Source organism: Porites lutea, chromosome 13 (genome assembly GCF_958299795.1).
Source record: "Porites lutea chromosome 13, jaPorLute2.1, whole genome shotgun sequence".
NCBI lineage: Eukaryota > Metazoa > Cnidaria > Anthozoa > Scleractinia > Poritidae > Porites > Porites lutea.
In genome coordinates, this window is record NC_133213.1 from 19,558,544 (window position 1) to 19,584,438 (window position 25,895).

The 25,895-nt window shown below is 40.2% G+C and overlaps 1 protein-coding gene across 1 annotated transcript in view; it reads left to right on the forward strand.

The window, feature by feature from the left end:
* LOC140922612 (stabilin-2-like) overlaps positions 1 to 20,285 on the forward strand; it is a 70,974-nt gene extending 50,689 nt beyond the window's left edge. Inside the window, exons 49-70 of the mRNA XM_073372595.1 lie at positions 67 to 126; positions 933 to 1,109; positions 1,921 to 2,019; positions 2,919 to 3,062; positions 4,323 to 4,379; positions 4,859 to 4,976; positions 6,173 to 6,316; positions 6,840 to 7,036; positions 8,095 to 8,224; positions 8,485 to 8,558; positions 9,373 to 9,411; positions 9,810 to 9,926; positions 10,868 to 10,993; positions 12,374 to 12,463; positions 12,700 to 12,792; positions 13,179 to 13,235; positions 14,952 to 14,981; positions 15,936 to 16,070; positions 16,566 to 16,718; positions 17,535 to 17,645; positions 18,432 to 18,512; positions 20,172 to 20,285. Coding sequence (XP_073228696.1) covers positions 67 to 126; positions 933 to 1,109; positions 1,921 to 2,019; positions 2,919 to 3,062; positions 4,323 to 4,379; positions 4,859 to 4,976; positions 6,173 to 6,316; positions 6,840 to 7,036; positions 8,095 to 8,224; positions 8,485 to 8,558; positions 9,373 to 9,411; positions 9,810 to 9,926; positions 10,868 to 10,993; positions 12,374 to 12,463; positions 12,700 to 12,792; positions 13,179 to 13,235; positions 14,952 to 14,981; positions 15,936 to 16,070; positions 16,566 to 16,718; positions 17,535 to 17,645; positions 18,432 to 18,512; positions 20,172 to 20,264 — 2,325 coding nt within the window. The 3' untranslated portion in view covers positions 20,265 to 20,285. The remainder of the gene's footprint in view (positions 1 to 66; positions 127 to 932; positions 1,110 to 1,920; positions 2,020 to 2,918; positions 3,063 to 4,322; positions 4,380 to 4,858; positions 4,977 to 6,172; positions 6,317 to 6,839; positions 7,037 to 8,094; positions 8,225 to 8,484; positions 8,559 to 9,372; positions 9,412 to 9,809; positions 9,927 to 10,867; positions 10,994 to 12,373; positions 12,464 to 12,699; positions 12,793 to 13,178; positions 13,236 to 14,951; positions 14,982 to 15,935; positions 16,071 to 16,565; positions 16,719 to 17,534; positions 17,646 to 18,431; positions 18,513 to 20,171) is intronic.
* The last annotated feature ends 5,610 nt before the right edge of the window (positions 20,286 to 25,895 follow it).

Genomic DNA, 25,895 nt, shown 5'->3' on the forward strand with positions numbered 1-25,895 from the left:
ATTATGTCTGGTATGTTATTTCTTACATGACTACTGTGCTGTTTTTTTTTTTTCTCGTATGTTCAGGTTTCCTATATTGATTTGGCCAAGAACAGTGGATACGGAGAGTTTGCAAAGCTAGTTGAGGTGAGTGACACTACTTCTTTACATTTGATTCTTAATTGAAGGGGAATTTAGAAATATTGGTATTAAGGAGGACTAAGAAAATACTCTCGAAGCAGAAACAATGACTTCTCCTCTACTTCGTACCCAGGCTCTTCTTAGGGACTTGTCAGAAATTAGCAGCGGGGAGGGAGGAGGTGGGAATTTGAAATTTGGGTTTGGAAATGAGGTGACCCATCCCTGCAATGGGAGTGAAATTTGCTAACCCTCCCCTTGAGCGTGGCCTAAAATATCATGACCTTCCCCCTCTTGTATAAATGATAAAATCTAGTTCTTGCAGTACACTAGGGTGAGTCAGTTTTATGAAAACTCAAAATATCTTTCTAATCCGATCTTTGTAATGCTATATTCATACATTTTAGATGACAGCATTAAGAGTCCGACTCTGATTCTGATAGCTGATCACTTGATTCTTCTTTTTTCTCCCAGGTTTTTTTTACCAAATAAAGAACTTCCTTTTTCTTCTGTGGGTGAAAATCTACATGATCATGGGCATATATTTGCATGACCCTCCCCCTTTTAACGGCCCATTTTTCATGACCCCTCCCTTCTCTGAGTCTCAAAAAGTTGTGACCCTCCCTCTGTTTCCACCCACCCTCCCGCCTGCTAATTTCTGACAAGTCCCTTATATTTTCATGCGCTATTCGCGGCGCAAAGGGTCATGAGAATTTTTGCTGTGCCCCAAAAAGAATCATTGTAAAGATTAAAAACGCAGATTGAAAGGAACAGCGTGAAACGCTAAATGAATCTTTCGTTTGTTCCATCTGCAGTTGGCGGGGTTACGAAATACGCTGGATACTCAAGTAAACAGACCGTTATTGATGTTCTGGCCCACTGATGATGCCATAAAGAGTTTACCAGTAGATTTTCAAAACAAACTCCGAGATCCCCTGAAAGTGTTGGAATTAATACACTTTGTACAGTACCATGTTGTTGTGCATATTCAGGTAAGGGCTCGAGGTATTTTATATATTTTATCGTAATCAAACGACTACTTTTATTTTTAAAGTTGTGCCTTGCAAGACAGTGTTCGCGCCCGCAAGGCACCCTGGACCAATTTTAGACTGACGCCGCTTTCCACAAGTCAGAACTGGCCTGCCGGCCCCGTCATCATGAAAATTTTGTCAAAATTTTCCCCAAAAAACCCACCACTTTCGAGCATACCATTAAAGAATAGACTGTTCCGATTGGATAGTCGTGATTGATAATGCAATGCTCTTTACAACTGGTCTTGTCTGGCAGGCCAAATTTAACATTTCATTTGGAAAACGCCCTTAAATTCGGATTCATACTTCGATTCAGATTTGGATTTAGACGAAGACTTGGAATACTTAACCCACATTGGTGTGGTTAGGCCAGCACAACAGTTATCGTTTGAAATAGCTTCCCAAAAGAACAATGATTGTAAAGAAACTCGCTAAATTATCCAATATCCATACCAAAAAAATAAAAAATGAATAAATAAAAATTAAAATAACGGTATAGAGGCAGCAGATCCACAGAGTGATTCTCCGTCTATCATTTCTGATAGAATTGAAATTTGGAAATGTGGGAGAGGGGAAACCTTAGTACGTGGAGAAAACCCTCTCGGAGCAAGGGAAAGAACTAACAACAAACTCAACCCACATATGGCGTCGACGCCGGGATTTGAACCCAGGCCACATTGGTGGGAGGCGAATGCTCTCACCACTGCGCCACCCTCGGTCCCCTTTGTTTTCCCTTATGAATTATTAATAATATTGTGGAATATCATTGCAGCCTGATTTCAGCATCCAGTCCTTTTTGAGAACTGGCGCGGGCCTGGAATTGAGGTCCCTCGGAAGATCAAGTTTGTTTGTGTCCTGCAAAGGAGGAAAGGTTGGTGGAATGTGATACAAGTGCAGGAGAATTTCTTTATTTTAACTCTTTAAGGAGTTGTGTCACCAAATCTCTCAAAATTCAAATAGTGTCACTGTTACCAATTTGTGTGGGACATAAAAACATCCACTCAAAACGTTAGAGCGATTTACGTATCACCCTTGAAAATAGTTTCAATAAGTGTTCCTTATTTGTATTATCAGCCAATGGATGAAAAGATCAAAACATGGCCTCTTCGTTTTCCCGCCAAAGAAAACCCTAATATGGAAAAGGCATTGCTCGATTGGTCAATCGTTTGGCAGTATGACGTTAAAGCGAAGTGTCGGTTGATTTCTAGAAAGTTCTCGGGCAGTTTTTTCACCGAACGTTCGCTTAACCAACCAAAAGCCACGCGTGTTTGTATCCGTTCGATAAACCAATCAAATTGCTCCGTTCGTTTGTTGCTTCTGTTTTGTTCGCACGTTTTTAAATCAAGGTCATACGAAAATCGCACTTGAAGAAGATTTAAACGGATTACAACTGTGCAAGTTCGTTTTCATTGTTTGGAACGTTTGATATAATGCTTCTGAGACCTAATTGTTTGACACTAAGCTGTCATTTTGTCATTTGCCAGTAATTTCTTCGCTAACGTCAAGGTCAGTAGCGAAGAAAGACGCGGAATTAGCAATATGAACAAAGAAGACAGTGTGCATGCTGGGACACTGTCACGTGGCCCACTTTAGTGCCCAAGTAGAATGTTTCTGACGTGGGTAATTGAAAAAGGGTGTATTCGCATTAGCACCCAGCGTGTTCCGTAGTTCGTGCACCTGACTGGGCACCAAGTGTGATAGCTGCCACATTAGACTTTCTGTCAGGGGAGAGTTGAATTTATTTGTATGATTTCGCTTTGTATCCGCTAGGGTGACCTTTTTGTGAACGGTGACAGCAAGCTGATTGAACGAGATTTGATGTTTGACGGTGGTGTGGCGTTTGGCGTGGACAAAGTTCTGATTCCTCTTGGATTTGGTGGCAATTGTGATGTGATAAAAGAAACGCACATTATGGTAAATAATGTTTTTTGTTTGCTGTTGACCCTTTGTAATGCTCCATAAATAAACTCCTGAATTGGAAATTGTTAGCATCGATGGAAGCATCGCTACACTAAACCCTCTTGTTCATACTTTCTTCTGCAGTGGTGAGCGTAGGAGTGAAGGGGTTTCACGTTTAGTAACAGTTCTGCCAAGTGTTACAGGCCGACATACCGATAACAAGTACAACAATCAGGAACTCTAAGTCTCGTCGGTGTTGCTCAGTCTTTCGTCCCGTAGCCAGCGACCTCGAATGAGATCGCCATCTTGAAAAAGACAACGTGATGTTGTGAAAACGTCGAGAAAGGTTCACTTTGTTTCTGCGGAGTAAATTCATTTTTACGCGATGAGAATGATGCTGAAGTGAAGATTTCTGAGGAAAGGGGCAGTGAAAATTTAAACGATGGCGCTTCACTGATTCATTCCAGTAACTGGTAGTGAACTATCCCAATATACTACTTACTTACTCGAATTGTGAATCAGGCTACTTTCAAAACAGTTAGAAAATGTTGTTGGCTTTTACAATGCAGTGGTGATCTTGTAAGATTATCATGGAAAGGTCATTAACTCTTCTTCACAATGGGATGGTTAGAGTGTTAATGATCTGGGATCAGATTTACGAATTCTTCTCAAGCTAAGAAGTATCTCAAGTATTGTCTCAAAATAATGCTCCGTTGATACGAAAAACAATAACTTCGTAGGAGATACCTAAACTGAGGAAGTACAGTCGAAGCTCTCGTAAGCGACCACTTCGGAAATTCGAAAAGTGGTCGTAACTAGAGCTGGTCACTTACGAGAATGAGCTCTCGTAAGCGACCACATGGTAGAACCTTAGAGTGTGGTCGCTTACGAGAGCTTCAGAAACATATTAGATGAGAGTCTTTATATCTGATATAGACACGGCTAAATTTTACATCCATTTTTTTAGACCATTAGCGCAGTGTCAGTTTCATTCGAGTGTTGATTTATATCCACAACACTCTTAGTGGGTAATCCCAAAAGTGGTGGGGGTCGCTTACGGGAGCGGTCTCTTACGAGATCTTTTCATTACAAAGTTCAATTTACAGTTCAAACGGGGTGTCACCAAGGTGGTCGTAACTAGAGCTGGTCGCTTACGAGAGTGGTCGCATGGAGACTTCGACTGTATGTGTAAATTCGGCGGCTGGTTATTATGCAAGAAATCTGGCTCAATTATACTTATCTCGAGAATAACATCATGTCATGTTTTCATGATAGGGCCAATGTGGAAATTGTTTTGTTCCTGTGAGTTGCCCGCAAGACACGTCTCTTGTTGTAAGTACAGTTAATTTTGTAGTTTATACAGACGTGCACCCCGATGCCTTTGTTTTTTGCTTCTTTCAGTATTAGAGACCTTAAGATTCGAGGACGACGATAACAACGGGAAGGAGATTTACCTTGAAATTTTTTTTTTTGGCGTGTTCTCAAAAAAAGATACCACTGAAAGCTTCATTTCACTTTTTTTCACCAGAAAAGTTAACACGGTTACTTTGAAGCCCTGTCCCAAGTCCCCTGCACAACATTCGCCAGTTTAGAAACGAGATATAAACTTGGCCGAGTTAAATTCGCAAAGACCTCTGGGACTGTTACAGGGGACAGAAAAAAGAAATTGGCTAATCGCTTTACCATTAACGATCCCAGTTTCCTTCCAGTTGCTAAAGTGGCGAAATTTTACCTGAACAGTCCCTTAGGAGTGGGCAATAAACGTTTTTATCTGTACTTGTGTTTATTTCCTCTGTTTGTGTCTACATTAGAGTAAAACCAATCATAACTGCACGTATAGTGACAATCTGCTGGGCTGTCAGCCAGTCTGTTTACGACGGGAACGAGTTAAACGCTGCTGTTCTAACTTCTATGGTCCGAGCTGTCAGGGTAAGTTTTTGTTTCAATTTGAAGTGTTAGGATTTGACAAAGGCACCTATTTTACAATGCACCCTGTATGCTCATTTTTGTTGAATGTTGTGCTTAGATTAGACGATTTCCAGTACGATTTGCATGGTGTAATTTGTCAGTTTTGTCGAAAATTTGTATACTCACCGTATTAGCGTGGAAACACAGTTGTCCTAACGTTCAACGTTGGCTATGAAGGTCTATGAAGTATTCTTCAGTACCTTTCTCTTTTGAATTTGTTAAGGAGTTTGTCAACGAAGGTAGTGAATTGTAAGAACTCTTTAATCAGAGACAAAGCTGCAGGTTCTAGACTAGTGCAAGCCTCCCATACGTACTCTGAATTCTATTGTCCTTTGGTAACAGCAAACGCCGGAATAATTACGCATTATAGATGAAAATGTTAATTTTGGAAAAAGGCCATGGCGAAGGTCAGGTTTACGTAAAGCCCTACCCAAACGGCAATTTGAATATTTTATGGTGTTTTTCGCAGTGGCTTACAGAGCGTTTTCACTCACCTGGCCAGCAAATTTATTGCAACAAAAGAAAGCGTTTGCATATATAAGAAAAGAATTCAACTCCCACAGGACTGGTTTGGAACACCAACATGGCCGCTGTTTCATTGTTTTGGGACACCAATAGGCGGATTCATCGTGACGTCATTGTCTACATTTTTGTTCATTAGTATACGGGGTAGCCCCTAAAGAGCTGGTTGATTGATGCGGTTTGTGCAAGTTTACGCTCTTTGCAATCATTGCAAAATTACTGGGTGGCAAAATGTTAATAAGCCCATACAGTCTTTGTAAATTTTGGGGTTTTTCAGAGAGAATTTCTCCGAAACTATCTGGTATATTGGGCTCAAATTTTCAGACTGAAATTTTTATGCTCTTTCAATATTCAGAAATTTCATTTTATTAGCTTCATCAGACAATGAGAAGCCTATGCTAATGAGGCAAAAACTGTTAACAAGGGTTCGCCTGTAGTAAGTGTTTTCATTCACGTGGCCAGCATCTATGCAAATTTATTAGAACAAAAGAAAGCGTTTGCATAACAAAACAGTTCAACTCCCAGAGGACTTGTTTGGGACACCAACATGGCCGCGGTTTCATTGTTTTGGGACACCAATGTGGCCGCCATGACATCATGTATAGCACTATAATTGAATTTGTATACATTTTTAGCTTGCCCTGGTGGAGTTCAATTACCGTGCAACAGAAGGGGCAATTGTATCGACGGGCTTGAGGGAGACGGTTCTTGTGTATGTGACACAGGCTACAATGGAACAGCTTGCGAAAGCTGCCTACAAAACTCCGATTCATGCCCAGGTATATTAAAGAAATTTTTTTTTTTCTGTCGCTAAAGTAATGAATGTGAGACATGTAAGTTTGATCCGTGTTGGTTAGTCTTTGGTGTGACCATTCAAATGAAAGCTTCTGAGAAGTACTTTTATTGTGGTACTGTTTATGAAACTGTAAAATGTGGTTCCAACTTTTGAGGTGGATGAAATCCTAATGTGTGTCCATTTAATCAAAGCTACCGGGCAGCAAGTTTCTTTGGTACTTAACTGTTAATTGTGCTGTACAAGATGATTCTTACTTTTGAGTCTGTGGATAAAACCCCAAAGCGTGACCATTCAAATGGAACTTGAGCTACTGAGCAGTTCTTTCCTGCGGTGCTGTTTATTATACTGTAAGGTGTTCCTTAATTTTGAGGTTGTTGAAGAAATTCACTGAAATGTCACTTTTTTGCATTCCTAACATATGGTTTCCCTTTTTATTTAGTATTTAATAGTAATGAAATAATGAATATATGAAAAGATATTGATATTAAGATACCACCATCTTTCAGTGCCCTCTGTCACATGCAATGTGGACAATGGAGGCTGCCATGTGTTCGCAGTGTGCCATAAATCTGCTGTTGATCGCGTGACATGCTCTTGTAAACCCGGTTACCGTGGTGACGGATACTACTGTCAGATGATTGACGTTTGTGCCACTAACAACGGCGGATGTAGTGTCAATGCCACTTGTTTCTTTGTTGCTCCTGTAAGTTTGCATGTTCTCTAAGAGCATCTGAGCTTTGTAAAAATAAGCGTTACTATTCAATACTAGCCAACGTCGCAGACATAATAGGCTGATTTAGCAACAGAACGGGAACGTCATTAGACGACGGGAAAGCGCGCGGTAAGGACTAAACTCGACTTCCGGTGCCCAATTTGCCGCTGTACCATTGGTCGAGCCAGTTGTTTGATTTGCGCGCGCCGTCGTCAATTGACGTTCTCGTTCTGTTGCTAAATTAGCCTAATAGGCCATTTCCGAGTTCCCCCGGGCCTCTGTATCAAAACGAGGTTAAGTGCTCAGCCTTTGGTATGGAAATGATTTTTCATTCTCATGCAAATATACTCACTTTCACAACAAAGGTTTTGTACTTGGCCTCATTTTGAAAGCGAGGGTTTTTGGAACTCGGAAGTGGCCCATTAAACCCCGGTCAGTAACGTCTACGAAGCAGCGGGAGCTTAGTCAACGACGACGGGGACGGCAACGGGTTTAGATTGGCGAAACAACAACTTTGCACGTGCATCACGCTTTTTTTGTACATTTCTTTGCCGTCGTTTCCCGACTACAACGTGGAAGTGCCTAAATTCACAGTTTATCGAGGAGGAGAACACAAGACAACAACTTTTTTTTTCTTTTCCTAAACTTTGATACAGTCCTTTAGAATTCAACTCCAAAAACATTTCCTAACATTTGATGAAGTAAACAAGATAGAATAAGCGCGATAAAGTTTGAAGAAGCGCGAATTAACTTTTTAAATGACGTTCTCGTAGTCGTCGCCGTCGTTGTTGCTTAAGCTCTCTATCCGTGTTCTGGGCCTCGATGGACTCAAACAATTACAGGAAGTGCGTCTCGAATTTCCCTTTAATGTGATTGGCAAATTGACAATGGCCTTCTTAACGGGCAAATCATGATGCGTGCTCAAATTCTGGTACACAGGTAGGGAATCGGCGCTGGCTTGCAGAGGGACTTAACCTTTGTCTGTGGTATAGGCTATCCTATTAACGACAAAATAAATAAATAAAAAACTAACTGATAATCTTTTGCAGGGAACTAGGCGTTGTCAATGCAAGCCTGGTTTTTTTGAAGTTGGTTCTACTTGTCAACCGCATCGCCCAAATTCTCCCTGCTCTCAGAACCACGGAGGCTGTTCTGCTTTTGCTAACTGCGTTGACAATGGTAATTTGATCTAGTTTAACTCTTATGGCAAAGTACTTTAATTTTTTTACTGCCAACAGCATGGAAAAGCTTTCTTTATAAAGAATCACTTTTAAGGATTTCTCTCAGAAACCACCACCTTGCATAACGTGATAATCATGTAGTGCCTATAAGCTTTTTTTAACGCAAAAAACACATTCATTTGCATGCGAAATTTAGTAGTGTTTCGCTCCTTTAAAAATCCGCCATTAAAGTTTAGTTTCCTTTCTATCCTTCACTAGGAAATGGTGTCACATGCACTTGCCGTTCAGGTTTCGCTGGAGATGGTTTTACATGTGAAGGGACCATCATAGAAGTGGGTATCTCTTGTTTTTCGCTCTCTATTTCAAGTCGTGGTTCTTTCAGCCTACTTTCTTGGGGGGGGGGGGGGGGGAGGGGGCGGGGTACTCCCATATAGGTAAAGTTTTTGCGCCGTTTTGGTCTGAAAACAGGTACAGACTCTGCCCATTTGGGTCTGTAATCGGGTATGCGGTTCTAGAGGGAACTCGTAGGTGTGTATGAACGTATTCATCGTTTCAATTCCAAATGAGGTAGAAAGAGGGATAAATATGTGAATTAGACACGGATTTTAAGAAATCTGTTTTGTTCTTGTTTTAATGTAAGCAATGATGAAATTATTTCTTAAAGGGCAGGTCTGAAACCGGGTGTGAAAAATGACATTCTTGGATCTGAAATAGGGCCAAGATTTGGAGAACCGGGCGGCACACTCCCACCAAGAATTCCCAGGAGTACCTCCCGGGCTTGTTTTATTTTAGTGCTACCAAATGTCCTATGTCCCAGAAAATGAAGTTCACATGCAGATGGAAGGAGATGTTGCTGTTTTCTTCTCAGGCATTACCTTTATTATTCACATTAAACTCTACAGACTGTTCACTTAAGTATCGCCTTTCAGCAACCTTTCCTGTCCGTGCGAATGTTTGAAGTTCTTATCGTCATTTTTAAATTTTGCCAGAGGATTTTGAATATAAACTTTTGCGGGGATTCCAAATTGGCCACTTTTTTGTTTAAAACGTAAATAGTTCTGTGCATCAGAGTTCAAACCCATTTTGTAATTTTTATGCAAAATTATGTCAATTTTATTCTAACCCTGTGTTAAACTTGTTTTTCAGGCTCTCATACAAACTAAAAAAGCCACGGAATTCTATAAGGTAGCGCATTTTATACTGCTCTCTACTAAGATTTATCTTTAATGTTATATAATGTAATCTCCAGGTTTGTATTACGCATGCGCTACGAATGTAGCATGCAAGCGAGTGGTGTCACTGCAACGTTTTGAACATTTTGACGTCATTTCTATGGTCGATAAGAGTATAGACCACGGGGAAATGTTGTCGACTGGTTCGTTCGTTTGTTTGTTACAATAACATTTACAGTTTTCGACGGCCATTTCCGTTGAAGTAGAGAATAACAAATTGTGTCACCATCATATCATTTCCATGAGCTCTACTTTTATCGACCAATCGGCCCGCGAGAGGCCGCTCAGTTATGATAAAATACTAGTTCACTTTTGTTGTTTAACAATAGTTGTCTTTTCTGATGTTTTCAGGTCTTGTACGAACTCCGCGCTCATAACTCAGACGCCATGTCCCTGTATAATGACTTACAAAACCCGCAAGGGAACTTTACTGTTTTTGTGCCTGTAAACAGTGCTGTCACAGCTCAGGTGAGAGTTGCCTTAAAATATTCCGTATAAAGTTTTCTTCTGAAAAGTTTGGAGCAAAAATGAAAACTAAACAGGTCTAGGTTTCATGTGCGTTAGAAAGTAAAACTTTCCTGTGTTCACGCCCTCGGCAACCATTGCAGTTTTAACATCTATTAAACTTCATCACCTGATATAATGAGCCGGTACCGGTTTGTTACTGCGAAAATCACGAAACCGTGAACACGAGAAATATTTATGAAATGTTATTGTGTTGCGAGAAATAAGCCAATAAGGCGCGAGATAACTAAACCGCAAACAGCAACGGTAATTAGTTTAAGGTTTTGAGGTTTGCTTGGGTATCCTGAACTTTATTGTGATTGGCCAGTACACAAAATCAACGTTCCTGTAATTTTCAGGTGTTCACGGTTTTCTGAGTTTGACGGTAAATCGATACGATCACAGTACGATAAGTACTGTTTTAAAAAACGAGAGGGAGTGTATTATTAGGTTTAAAAACCTCGAGGCGAAACCCGAGAATTTTTAAACCTGATAATACACGACTGTGAGTGTTTTGAACGGCTTCAAAATCACCGATATAGATCAAATCATTTTTGCACTAATATTTAGATTTGGGGTTATTTTAGTCCAGAAGATTGGACGTAGGGTTAAGCCGTGTCTTTAACAGATATTAAGACACCCATTACTTTATCGTATTTGTACATTGTAGAAAGGTTTGGATACGGGAACAGTGGCTTATTCAAAGATTCTAAACAAAAGTACTCAAAAGTAGTAGTCACGGGTAATTTGCATCCCCTAAATGCAAATTGATAATCACAAAGAGAAATATACCGTATTGCGGGAGCGGCTCTAACGCGTTGTTACTCTAGTTCTTCTAAGTGTTATTGTTATTTCGCAGTTGTCAAAGATTTTAAAACACCTAGTTCGTACTATCATTCTTACAGAAGTTAACGCTGCATGTTTTGAAGAATCACATCTTATCTGGGCGATTGCCGCTGAACAACGTACAAGGCGACCTGTCTGTCACAACCATGGCGGGGACAAAGCTTCTCATAAAAAAGCTACCAAACGTAAGATCGTAGTGATAGAAGGGAAGTTTTTAGGATTCCTAGGGGTGTTTCTGGTTGGGAGCAGTGCCGGATCCATACCTTGAGATAAGAGGGGTCCCGGTCATCCAGACCCCGAGATTATTTGGGAGGGGGGCCGGTCTCCAATTTTTTTTTTCGGCCCTTTGGGCCTCAGTTTGGTCTAAAATTAAGGGGGGCGGTCCCCCCTCCCCTGGATCCGCCACTTGGGAGGAAGGATGAGGTTGAAATAGTGGGAGATGTCCGGTTGAAAAGCTTTGAAAAAGCACGCGCGTTTTTAACAGAACGTCTTCCACGTATTGAACAAAATAAACGTTGATTTTTTTTTTCATAATTATGGCTGTCATAAAGCTACTCATAAAGAGCTTCCAAAGGTAAGGTGTTGACAACTTTAGGAATTCTTACTATAAATGGGCCGCTTAATTGATTCGCTGAAACCACTCATAAACAGGCCTCATGGAATGCTTCCTTTAATTTGAAAGTGTTACATTCGTTTTCGCGCTCCGGAATCATTTCTTTGTCAAGTTTGTTAACCCTTTAGGGCTCATTAAAATGGAATTTATTCTTAGTAATTGTAAAGGCGTATTGGGATCTGTCTAGTAATTTGTGTGATGTAGGTCTTAGTATCTAAAGAAACGGCAGCTATTTTGCTTAAGGTGGCTGAACACTGTTTTGGCAGTTTGTGAGTATATGTCATTTGCCAAATCATGTCAAGAGAAATGTCGCACCTCACAAGCTTAAACTTGGCAAGTGAAAAATATACTGATAAAAGATGCTTATTGACAGGTAAAATTTGACGATTTCGCAGTTTCCATGGCAACATGTACGATTGAATACAACCTTCGAATTTCACTTTCGCTCAGTTTACATAAAATTCGCTCATTGGATTTTCCTATAAACTTGCACACAGCTTACTATAATTAATCATTACCATTTGAAACTTATTTGACAGAATTTTAACAGACGGGTTTTTAGATAATCAATAATATAATTGTACTGTAATTATTAAATGTGTCACCAAATTCGTCTGTTCAACTTCCGTTTAAAAGTTCTCATTATACAAAATACGATAAAAGTAAAAATTCTGCCAAATATCGCAAAATTTTAATGAGTAGATTTTGAGAAATCGTCTTCTGTGTACCATTGCTTTTTTTGCCGCCATGTTTGTTCAAAAACCTCGCGAAGCTGTAAAGGGTCAGCCCTGTGGGTAAATGGAAAATAAGCCAATAGGAAAAAACTATGACAAAAAAAACATAAACAAAACAAAGCAAAAAACGAACAAACAAATAACTCAGTCAATAAAATATTTGCTACAATAGTGTTGTGGAAAACGTTTCTTTTTTTCTATTTTTGTCTTTCATTCAGGGTGAAGTGTTAATCAATGGTGTGGCGCATATTGTCGGAGACATCCCAGCTTCGAATGGCCTAGTACACGTGATCGATCAGATGATCCCCGTAAGTAAATCACATATTTACCTCTGAGCCATGTGATACCATTCACTCATTAAACTCTGGTGCTTAAGGCAATTGGCTCCTCTGAGGATTTTATTGTTTTACGTTCTTTTTGTGTGTTTTTGAAGACCTTTTTTGAGGCGAGAAACGAATTCGCTTTCAAATTATTTGTAAACGTTGACAACATGTTATGTTGTCCAGCGTGTTTCTATGGTAACTGAAAATCGGTCTCGTTTTAGGTAATTGGACCGTCTCCACCAACCACAGTAACACCAACCAAAGTAACATCAACCAAACTTGTCACTACAGCCGTAACAGAAATACTAACCACGGTATGAGGAATAGAGCGTTAATTTTCATTTTTGATCTTTTGTCTGGATCTTGTGCAATCTTTACTTTCATGTTATTTAACCTTCAAGTTTGAAGACGTCTATCAGGTAACTTTTACTTAGATGAACACACATTACGACTTAATCCATCGACTCAACGGTCAGAATCACCTTGTGCACCATGATAAACAGTACCACCGGAAAGTACTGCTCAGTAGCTGTCATTTAAATCGTCACACCGCGTACATGACACGATCAAATGTTAGTCTAGTAGTTACAGATAAAGTATTGTTATTACTTGATAATTATTTTCTGCCTATTCAAAGTTGCTGAATTGATGAAACCTTCAAGAAAAGCTATCAATTTGGAAACTATGTTTTCTCTCGTAGACACAGACAGTCCAACCCGGAACGTCTACGACAACAGAGACACCTGGGCCATCTGTGGTAATTTATCTTTTTTTTTTCATCTTAATAAATATTTATGATGGATATGGTTAAACCCAGCATCGACAAATGAAGTATAAGGCGAGGTCGCAAATTGTTTGTATTGCCTTTGATAACCACAGTACGAAAGAATTCATCAGGGCTTCAAAACAAGTCCCGTTAAGCTGTCTGGGACGAGTTGTAATTCTGCTTTTGGGGAAGTAACTTTCCATGTTTACTTGTACGATGGGCAAGGACCTAGGCAGGTTGAATTCTAAACAAATAAAAAGGAAATCAAGATAACTGATGTAGCAACTTAGGGAAAATTTTTAGATTTTCTTGTTTCAGGATTGGAGTTAGGTTTTTCAAGTCCTGCTAAAGAACTTCAAATTATTCGTATCACAATTTTATTGTTCTCAAGATGCTGGTAAATTAACCGGCGCTAGAAATAATTACCACAATTACCAAAAGCTAGAAACAATTACCACAGAAGATATTCCATTTTGGTTATTATCTAGATACCAACGGTTATAAAAGTAAAATTTCTATTGTATAGCAAACATATATAAGCGCAGGGAGGTTTTGCTCTATAATCTTAAATTAAATGGTTAACTTTAAAATTGTTAAGACGGAATCACTAGGAAATTGAGTAATTTTAATTTTCTGTGCACAAAATCTTTTGTACCAGAATAATTTACACAATATTGCATTCGTTTTTGCACTTTTCAAGGGCTATAGGTATAATTAGTTATCTGCAATAACACCGAAGACAATTTCTCATAGCAGCCCGAAAAAACAAATGTCAAGTTTTCCTAAGAATTATGGAAACACAGGTGAAATTCTGAACATTTCATGTGTTTGATGTCATTTTGTGAAATTTGACATTTCTTTTCTCGGGCTCCCATAAGAAATTTTCCTTGGTATTATCACAGATCAGATAACTAATAATTACATCTATAGCCCTTGGAAAATGTAAAAAAAAAAGAATCCAATTTGCTTAAAAGTATTCTGGTACAAGGTTTCTGTCCACTGAAAATTGAAATAACGCAATTTCCTGATGGATTCCGTCTAAAGTTCTTTTTTGTTTGTTAGTTAACAGTTAATGAATGAGGCTGAGTATCTTATGAAGAATTATGGAGATCGAGGAGGGTGTTATCCGTCGAGGCCGTAGGCCGGGGCGGATAACACCTTCCGAGATCTCCATAATTCTTCATATGATACGAAAGCCGAATTCAATGACTGTTTTATTATTCATTCAAAATAATTCCTAGTTTAAAAACATAGCTAAAACATGCTTACCTCCATCGATCCATCGATCGACATCGATGTTCAGTTCATCTTCGATAGTCTATGTTTAGGTTTGTCCAGCTCCGCAAATATTCTCCAAATAGCAGATGTCGACCTTCGAGTTGTCTTCTTGCTGTTCTTGCCATGTTTTTAGCTATTTTTTCGCCTAGTTCTTACTCTTGAAACGAGTGAAATGTCCGCCATTTTTTCAAGTTCAAAACCAAAACAACTCAACCTCGTCCCCAGGTCTTCTCGGTTAACGGTGCCTTAACCTGCACGAACGCTGCATTTTTGACGTCATTTCCTCGTTAAAGTCAAATTTCCTCCAAATTTCGTCATCAGTAATTGGTTATGGTGAATTAATTGTATGCTTTTAGCCAATCAGAATCGGGGAAATATTTTGAATGAATAATAATTTGTTTTAACCGTCGTTAATATTTTTCATTGCAGCCCGGTATAAATGCAGATGCCAGGAAGCAGGTCAGTTAAGAGCTTGGTGGATGATTTAGCGCGCGGAATTATCATGAAATTGCTTGATAATCTCTCACAGCAAATAACGTATTTTTGTCTTATTTTTAAAAAGGGCAGTCTTCCGGCGGTACACATTGCTTGCATTTTATTTTTCCCACGCACGACACCAGTTGGCTGTTTTTCCCGCGCTAGACATCATTAGCATGTTTTCCCGCGCTAGACATCATTTGCATGTTTTTGCGCGCTAGACATCATGTGCATGTTTTTCCGCGCTAGGCATCATTTGCATGTTTTCCCGCGCTAGACATCATTTACGTGTTTTCCCGCGCTAGACATCATTTGCATGTTTTCCCGCACTAGACATCATTTTCATGTTTTCCCGCGCTAGACATCATTTACGTGTTTTCCCGCGCTAGACATCATTTGCATGTTTTCCCGCGCTGCACATCATTTGCATGTTTTCCCGCGCTAGACTTCAATTGTATGTTTTCCCGCGCTAGACTTCAGTTGCGTGTTTTCCCGCGCTACACATCATTTACATGTTTTCCCGCGCTAGACATCGTTTGCATGTTTTACCGCACTAGACATCATTTGCATGAGCTTGCATGTTTTCGCGCGCTAGACTTCAGTTGCATGTTTTCCCGCGCTAGACATCATTTGCATGTTTTCCCGCGCTAGACATCATTTGCATGTTTTCCTGTGCTAGACTTCAGTTTCATGATTTTCCCGCGCTGCACATCAGTTGCATATTTTCCAGCGCGAGACAGACAGATGAGTTTCCCTTTACTTCCCAATTTAGAAATATTAGGGAGTTTGCGAGACGACGAAGACAACGGGAAAGATATCGTTAAACAAATAGTTGGTCATTGTTAAGTTATTGTGACTTGCATTATGCTTCCTAAATACATGTTTTTTAGCTGTTCTGTGGCTGTATTTACCATTTGCTGTTTTTAATCCTGTCAGGAAGGCAAATCAGTTGGTAGCGCTGCAATTGCTGGAATTATCATTGGCTCAATCATGTTCGTGCTTTTAATTATCGTGGTACTGTGGTTGTTAAAAAAGAACGTACTTCCTTCCAGAACTTTCCACTATAAAAAGGTAATAGTTTAAATTTTCACTTGATATTTCATTCGTACTGGGGTATTGAACAGTACGCCCTCATTTTGGACTGGTTACTAATTAGGGAGGAATTCGTTTCTCGAAGTTGTTACTTTCCATGTAAAACATCTCACTTATTTAGCTGGACTACGCGAGAACAATACTTTTTAAGTTTCAGTTGGGTTATAATTTTATAACTAAAAATGGGAAACCATGTTAAACACTAAAACAAAAAAGTACAGTTCAGTAAACACGTTCTTAAATCTCATCCATAAAGTCAAAAGTTGAAACCAACTTGCACAGCACAGTTTGAAAATACTATAGGAGAGCACCGTATGGCAGAGTTCATTTAGTACCTTAAACTTAAGAATTTAATACACCGCCTCGGAAATTTTCTCAGTGAGTTTTGTAGTAATCTTTGCAAGAGTGAAACTGGTTATTCCTAGCGGGTATGATACCTTCATCCTGTGTAATAATTTGCATCATTTTCCCCAGAGCGCTGACACTGTCCACTTCAGCAACGAGGCTTACAGTGGAACAAATAGTTCAGTGTCATTTGACAACGTGCTGTACGACAACTTTGAAGCTGAGCCAGTTCTTATGCAGCCACTGGATTTTCCAATCGATGACAAACAGCCCTTACCACAGGTGAATACGAATAAGCCTCATTTTAAGGGAACTGTCAAACAACTATGAAGGGAGAGAAGAAATAAATTATTCCGAAATTTTCCTCGTCCTTTACGCCACTTAAAATGCTTTATTTGAATCAAGCATAGCTGGTTCCTAGCATTAGCCTCTGGCTCGGAAGTGTGTGCAAACGCTTCCCACGTCTTCGACATTAAATAAATTACTCTAATTCTAATTCTAATTGGCACGTTTCTCACCAATTGCTTGTTTTCTCGCGCTCAGCATTAGCGCCATTTTATCCCGCGCTCAGCGTTAGGGGCATATCCTTAGCACCAGTTGCATATTTTTCCGCGCTCGGCATTAGCGCCATGCATTCCCGAGCTCGGTATCAGTTGCATGTATTCCCGCGCTTGGTAACAGTTGTATGTTTTCCCGCGCTCGGTAACAGTTGTATGCTTTCCTGCGCTCAGTAACAGTTGTATGTATTCCCGCGCTCAGTAACAGTTGTATGTATTCTCGCGCTGGATAACAGTTGTATGTTTTCCAGCGCTCAGTAACAGTTTTATGTATTCTCGCACTGGATAACAGTTGTATGTTTTCCAGCGCTCAGTAACAGTTGTATGTATTCCCGCGCTCAGTAACAGTTGTATTTATTCCCGCGCTCAGTAACAGTTGTATGTATTCCCGTACTCAGTAACAGTTGTATGTATTCCCCCGCTCAGTAACAGTTGTATGTTTCTCTGCGCTCGGTATCCGAGTTGCATGTATTCCCGCGCTTTTTCGTAGTTTTTAAGGCCAGTCCGAGGATGGGTTGTGAAAGATGTTGTTATTTTTTAGGGCAATTCACCGGACCATCTCGACTATGATAATCCACTGTATCGTGACATGATGGGCTTTGACTCACAGCACCCTTCTGTCGACTCGCATTTCAGACAGGACACGAATCCGGTATGTGATTTGCTAACTCTTGCTTCAATACTAAATCTGCGTAAACAAGCGCAAACTAAATCTGGAAACCATACAGGGGCACCCAACGAGAACATAGTTCAAAACCACTCAAGCATAGCATTGTTAAAGGTGTTTTAGCATTTAAGCGGTAGATATAGGCATATCTTTATCCCCTAAAAATTTTCATCTGTTCGAATTTCTTAGCTAAAAGTCTATTGATCCGAAAATCATAGGGATCAAACCTTACCCTTTCGAAAATTTCAGCCAGAAAAAAGGCTTCCGAAAATTCTAGATGACCTCTTTAGGGTAAAAATCCGTTAAAAATGGGCAATTATACCGTTTTTTGGATGCTCGAAAATCCTAGGAGAGGCAGGCAAGCAAGAAATATATATTACAACAAATGTTCCGAAAATTCTAGATCTCAAATCGTCTTCCGAACAGATATTTTCCGAAAATTGACGTTGGATGCTCCTGACCATACGAAAAATAAGTCCCGTATGGGTGCCATACGTGTCAAGAGAAATGCCAGAAAACGCATATGGCCTTGTTAGAAATTGCGCGCCAAACGAGGCAAATGCTGCCATGAACGCGTTTTCGCTCCGTCACAACAAGTCAAAAGCGCAATGGTCATATAGTAAAATGCCTATTGACTGAGTTGAGGGCTGGATGGGAATATATTTGGCTGTCGGTCAGGACGTACGGACCTGACGCAACCTAGCTTAATATTTTCCCGTACGGCCCTTCCCCTCATTCAGTAAGTACATATTATTTTACCCTTTATACCAGGTTACAAGTGAAGAAGGTGTCAAAGAATTTGCTAACCCAATGTACGCGGATTTCTCAGAAGCAAAGAAACGGAATTTAAAGGTATGTTACGTCATTAATAAAGCCATTGCGGTGCACCAAGTGCCGCCTGGTTCGAGATAGGAATTTGACGAAAAGGTAAACAGAAAAGGAGAAGAGCCATTGTGCGTGCGCCATAACTGTTAGCTGCTACGATGACAAGGACAGAATAAGCGAATCCTTGTTTACAGTTTTTGCCTCATTAACATAGGCTTCTCATTATCTGATGAAGGTAATAAAATGAAATTTCTGAATATTGAAAGGGCATAACAATTTCAGTTATGAACATTTAAGCCCGATAAACCAAATAGTTTTGGAGAAATTCTCTTTGAAAAACCCAAAAATTTACAAAGAATGTAGGAGCCCATTAACGTTTTGCCTCCCAGTTATTTAGTTTGCAGGTTTTAGTTGCTGCTATTTTCTTTGTTACTGATTGCAAAGAGCTGAAACTTGCACAAACTCCATAAAATAACCAGCTCTTTTAATTTTTGAACCTAAATGGTATAAATGGCTACATCTTCTATAGGTTAACTGGTATGCTAATGATCAGAAATGTAAACAATGACGTCACGATGAATCCGCCTATACCAATGGGGAGCTTTAGCAACGACGACGGCGACAACAACAAGGACGTCAAAAAAGCAATAGGTTTATTACGCAAAACAACAACTTTGCACGTGCATCACGCTTTTTTGTACATTTCTTTACCGTCCTTGCACGACTACTACGTGAAAATGCCTAATTGCAAGTTTTGTGGAGGACGTAAACAAGCGACGACGAATCTAAACTTGAGTGCGGTCCTCAAGAAATTAACTCCAGGGAAATTCGCCTATACTTGCCATTTTCAGCAAATTGGAATAAACACGACAAAGATTGAAAAGCGGGAATTCATTTGAAAACTGACGTTTTTCGCTGCAGTTGCCCGTCGTCTGTACTAAAGCTCCCTAACAGGGTCACTGATGAGTCACATTAGGGCCATTTATACGAGGAAAAATAAGACGCGTCTTACATAAGACGCGTCTTAAATGAGACGCGAACTGTACCATTTATACGAGCATGTCTTATCTAATAAGACGCGTCTTAGCTAAGCCGCGTCTTATTTTAGACGAAATGTGCCGTATATACGGAAAGTTCGCGTCTTATTTAAGACGCGTCTTATGTAAGACGCGTCTTATTTTTCCTCGTATAAATGGCCCTATTATGCATTTGCACGGGCGTTTGATATTTCGTTTTGTTTTTTTTCTATTGTAATCAGCAGAGTCAAACCTTTAAAGTAATTATGTTTTTCGGAAAACGTGACGACATGACGGCTTATTGAAATTCAAATTAAGTCACTGGACTAGTTAGACCCAGTTTACATGGAGTGGGGGACCCCGGTTTAGTGGGGTAGGTTTCTTTTGTTTTGTGTCCCCCAGAGCGTGAAAACAAAAGAAACCAACCCCACTAGACCGGGGTCCCCAACTCCATGTAAACAGGCCTTTAGTAACATAGATTAAATTAGTGTCGTTTTCTTTTAAAATTGTCAAAGTATTCCCTCTTGTGATCTCTCGAAATGGACGGACAGAGTTTGTCTTTTACTGTCGGGAAACTCCACCCCTTTCCTCTTTAATTCATTCCAAAAACCAATCATGTTGTCCGATATTATTAGTTTATATCCAACTTTTTTACCTTGTTTCTCTCTAGTTAAATCTCGACTCCAGCTATCATCCAGGTGGAGAAGATACATGTAAGTTATTTATGCACTTATCACAGCTTTATTCAGTAATTCTCGCATAAAGAAGGAGCCCATAACAAACTATGGCTCTTCATTCGTGAATTGGTTAGTGTAACGGTTTCTAATGGTGTCCTACTATTTTTACAGTGTGTAATTTGATGTTTAATCTAATTTAATTGTTTTCTTTGCGTTTCAGGCTAAGTTTAGTCTAGAGAAGAGAGGGAGGTAGGACACGAAATAATATAATATAATCATTGTTTTGTGACTAACTCTGTTGTTATCATTTTTCTTGATCCAACTGTCAATTCGCAAACCTCTTAACTATTCACAATGACAAAATAACGGAATCATTTCGGCGAGAAGAAAGTCTAGGAGATACGATCGAAATAATATGGATATCCGCTGAAACATTCCCTCTCTTTTTTTGATGGTAAACTTCTTAATGTTTGGATATCAAGTGAAACACTGTTTCTCGTGTTTGATATATATCTTGTCGCTAATCCGATATGAGATAAGCGCTCCTATCCTCGGTGTTTGTATATCAGATGAAACTCTGCGGATTATCCTTGCCTATGAAATATTGCATACTAATATGTGAACATTTTTTTTCCTCAGAGATCCTTGACAAGTGTCGAGAAAAGTGAGATGAGTTTGTATGAGGCAAAAATCCGAAGCTTAAAAAAGCTAAAAACGTTGAGTTGAAGTTTTGTTACACTTAAAGTCAATTGCTTATCTAAAAGTTGAACAACAAGTGTGACGCAGAATCATTACTTGCAATAGTCAGTTTTGTGCAGTTTTGTCAGTTTTGTTTACATTTTTTAGTTGCAAAAATTCAAGACCTGACTTTTTCCCGCTCTTCAATTAATACTTTATAGAAAGTTTTCACTCACGTGGCCAACAGCTATGCAAATTAATTGGAGCAATAGAAGGTTTTTAAGTAAGAAAAAGGTTCAAGTTTGGGACACCAATATGGCCGCCGTGACGTCATGTGAAAACGCTCTTTAAGTTAAAAGAAGTTTGTAGGATGTGGGAGAGCGGAAAACCCAGTAAAACTTCGGGCTTGAACTGGCAAACTGTCTACAGGTGCACAGTTCCTAGCTCACAAACCAGGACATTTTGTTTCGTTAACTAACAGATTCAATTTTATTATGTTCAAAACTATTTTTTAAAAAGATCGCGTTCTATTTTAGCGATTGTACTACTAGATGGGAAATTTCTGCAATTTGATTGGCTTAGAGTAGTGGTATTTCAGCTTAATTTGAAATACCTACATGTGAAAATTACAAACCTTTTCTGGGTAGTAGTATAAACAAATGATAGCATGATTTGTACGTGATATTTGGCATAAATACCACTTGTGATATTTGAAATTGTCTCAAATTTCACTCGCCCAACGGCTCGTGAAATTACGTATAACAATTTCGAAATATCACTCGTGGTATTTAAGCCCAATATCATTACGAATCATGCTATTACCTATACTAATACGATCGGCTAACGAAAGTTAAGTATAGGCTTAACCACAAGTGGTGAACCTTCAACGAGGCTGTTATGTTGGCAATACGCCGGTTTGTTAAACACTATTGTCTTGTTAATACCCATAATTAAATACGTCTTTCTAAAGAATCTTAATTTTCTCAGGGCAACATGATTGTCTCCCTGCTTGAAATTCAACCTCGTTCCCAGGGCTTTTTTCTTAGAAAATGGAAGGAGGGTGCCCCACTGGACGAAGGCCCGACCTCAATAGCCCAGGGAACGATTTTGCTTGAAAATTACCTCACAGGGCGAAGACCCAGCATTACTTCAGAAAAAGTGTAACATTTGATCTTTTCGGGTAATAAAAGTGTAACGAGGTCAGAACCTGACCTTAAACGAGGTCTATCAGGTGGGAATGGGGATTGGTAACCGCGCTCGATCTGCGGCCCATTTTTCGAAAGTTCCGGTAACGTCCTAGCCTCCCACGCAGGCGTTTTTAGGGGAGCTCGTGTTTCTTCCCTAAAAACGCCTGCGTGGGAGGCTAGTAACGTCCGGGTCCGAATAAGCCTTATATCAAAATCAAAGTACAAAAAATATTAAGTAAATACATCAATGAGAATGAGAATAAGTTCATTGTTTCTTGCAACAATTCATGATTACTTTAATAGTAAAATAAAAGAACAACGCTACCCTCAACAAAATGCAGATCAAAGTTAACCGTTTATGCTTATTGTATGAATAGATGGAAAAAGCGCAGGTCAAAAAATATCAACCTACTTTGTTAGTTATGTGCATAGCCATTAAAATGTCCAACTTACAGCTTCTTCGTGCCGGTAAAATACAATAACCACAGTATACCGGAACTCTCCCCTGGTTAATTAGCCCCCGGACTTCCGTGAAAGACCTTTTCCCGCCGCATCCCCCTCCCCACTCAAACACACACGCCCAACCCTTCGCCTTCTCCCGCCAACTCTCCCAGTCTTCTCTCACTTCGGAACGAGGTTGTCGAAATGACTGGAGTGCGCCGGTCTGATAGGCGGGAGGTCGCGAATTCAAACCCCGGTCGGAGCAACACTCGGGGTCTTTAAATAACTGAGAAGAAAGTGCTGCCTTTGTAATGACATGTGCAAACGGTTAGACTTTCTAGTCTGCTGGGATAAGGAAGAAAAACCGTAGGTCCCGTCTCGAAGCTCTTACCCTTATCATCTGATTCTCGTGAGACGTAAAAGAACCCACACCACTGTTCGAAAAGAGTAGGGGACGTGGACCCCGGTGGTGTGGCCAACCTTCACACATCATTCACGTTATGGGTTGGGTGGGTACAGTAAGCTCATAAATGGACTGATAGCGGTTGCCAGTGGCGCCTTTGTATCTTGACGGCCGAGCTTACTGTTAAACATGTTATTAAAGATATGTCTTGAAAGATATTACTCATCGTGGTTAAGACACTAAGATGGCACTTTGTGCGACCTAAGGATCTTGTGGATTCACGAAAACAAGATGGAGTAGTGTATAAGATTCCTTGTGAGTGCGGCAAAGTAAACATTGGCGAAACTGGAAGGTGCATGTATGAACGGATGAAGGAGCACGCTAGGGATTAGTGCTTTCACGAACTCAAACTTCGGCCGTTTCTGAACACGCCAATAAGACAGGGCATTATCCGCTCTGTGACGAAAGTAAGTTTATTGACTGACAGGATGACAACCGACGTCTACAACAGCGGACCGCCGAGGGATCGGTTTCTTCTTCTTACAATGCCAACAATGCTTTGGATCGAAACCCACCAACCAGGTTTGTGATATACCAATCACTAACAACCACGGTCAGTGGCGGATCAAGGGAAAGGGCCCGCCCCGCCCTTATTTTCAGACCAAACTAAGGCCCGAAGGGACAAAAAAGTTTTTTGGAGACCGCCCCCCCCCCTTATCTCAAGGTCCGGATCCGGCACTGACGTTGGTACAAATAGTTCGACTCAGTAAATCGACACTATTGCCTGATGAAGACCTGCAGTGTGCGGTCGAAACGTGGCGATCAATGTCAAAGTGACAATCGTGAGACAAACGATAAAACTAAACCCTTTATGTTAAGATGTGTTGTAAAGATATGTTGTCCTCTCACATGACCCGCATGAATTTTTTTCTTTTTGATCTGTTTACCGATAAATTAGAGGATCTTCAAGGTCTTCTCACGAGTTTCTTACAATGACTGAGGTTGATTTCTGGGGCATATGTTGTGGTTAAATTTTATCCTTGCGTTAATTTTTTTTCCTTTGTTTCAAATTCCCTATCATACAAGGCCTAAAAACAATGCAAAATCAAATTGAAAGGATAAAATTGAACCCCCAACCGTGCATACATGCTTATTGTGATAAACAAACAGGCGAGATTGTTACAGCTTTAAGTAAGCGTGACCAATCCAGTAAATGGGGTATCGGTATTTGGTCGATTTTCGACAAGGTAATTCGGTATTTTCCAATTTTTCTTAGTATAATTGCGGTATTGTAGGCGGTATTCACTGGGTATTGGAAACCCCCAATGTCCCCCGTGTTTCGCGACTCCGCAAAATGACATTTGAGGATGAAGACTGATAACGTGTCCCTATACTCAGATGTTGGTACTGGCTACTGCTTCTGATCTGTTGAAGAAGCAAATTTCTCTCCCGGCAACAACAACGTAAAAACAAAAACAAAAGGCCTTAAAGTAAAAACGTCCGCGTGTAAGAATCTACCTCAGATAAGTGGAAGGAGGTGGGGTGGGGGGGGGGGGTCAGTTTCCCAAGAAGAATTTTTCGGCCCTTCGGGCCTGAGTTTTGTCTGAAAATAAGGGGGGCGGGCCCCCGGGTCCCTCTGCTTGATCCGCCACTGTACCTAGTCTCACTTATTCCTGCACTGTCCTCACACTCACCTCAAAGAAGGGACCCGGGGGTCCAAAATCAACCACCTTCCACCCGTTTAGAAAGTTAAATTTGCAAGAAGCTGGGGTGGCCGTTTAATTTATGAAAAGGACGGCAAGTACGAAAACGTCACTCAATAAAGTGAACTCTTCTCGCTTCAGAATTTATCGCGCTTCAGGAGCCCATCACCTGCTGTTTAATGAAGGACAATAGCACTGTCATTACATCGTTGTGATCGACTCTTCCCATATGCCACTGTCGGCGCGCGAACCCTTCTCTGGGAACCGTTCTCATTATAAATGTGGGCAATTTTCAGGAGTTGGAATAAAAAAGTTCATATTAAACTTCAGAAACTGAACAGGAAAGTCATCTTGTTTTCAAAGCAGCGGCGTATTCGAGCGACAGACAGTTTCCCGAAAGTGTTGGCAAAGTTTAAAATTATGGGTGTGTTCCTTTCGGCGAATCCAAAAACAACCTCGTCCCCAGGGCGCTTTTTGTTGGCTTTGCACCCCCAAAGCCAGGGAAAACCGCCCTGGGGTCGAGGTTGATCCAAAAACGGAGTTTTGATCCTAGATTTGCCGGATTTCGCGGTGGAAAGGAACGCGAAATCCGAAATTGGATTTGTAACCTTACTAACCTGTCTCAAATGCATGCAATATGAGCTAATATGCTTGACAGCGTCTCAAGGAAATGGCGCGTTTTGCACTGTTTGACAAATTAAGCTATTATACGGTGCAGAATTTTGTGGTCGGCGAAACGAATAGCGACGATGGAACATAAACACATCAAGAAAAAAGCGCGCAAAATCTGGCAAAAAAAATCTAAAGCTCGCTCGGATTTTTTTGTGTAACACGATCGAGTGCTTATCGCGTCTACAACCGAGTTAGTTTTAGAAAGATAGCAGCTCATTTCTCTCTTTTACTTACAAATGGTTAGCACTTGGATACTTAGGAAAAATCTTCCAGTGTTTTCAGATGTTTTAGGGCAAATGGCGGAAACTTCAACTTGAAATACCGCTGGATAATCTGACTAATTTCGGATCCACTGTGAATGGAACAGAGTAGATCACTAATCCGTTAATCTGGATTCGGCTTCTTTAAATTGCAAATCCAATGAATCCTTTTTCAAAAAAGAATTCACCAGATCAAAAATCCGTTTTTGGATTCACCGAAAGGAACACACCCGCGGCATAATGCATGGTCGTATAAGAAAATAGTTTTATCCTCGCGGGGGTCGCGACAAAAAAAATGAAAAAGCACAGGAGTTCTCGGTCAGGGCTAAAATCAGAGTGCGCGGATATTTTTTCATCAGAGCCTGATCTCTGG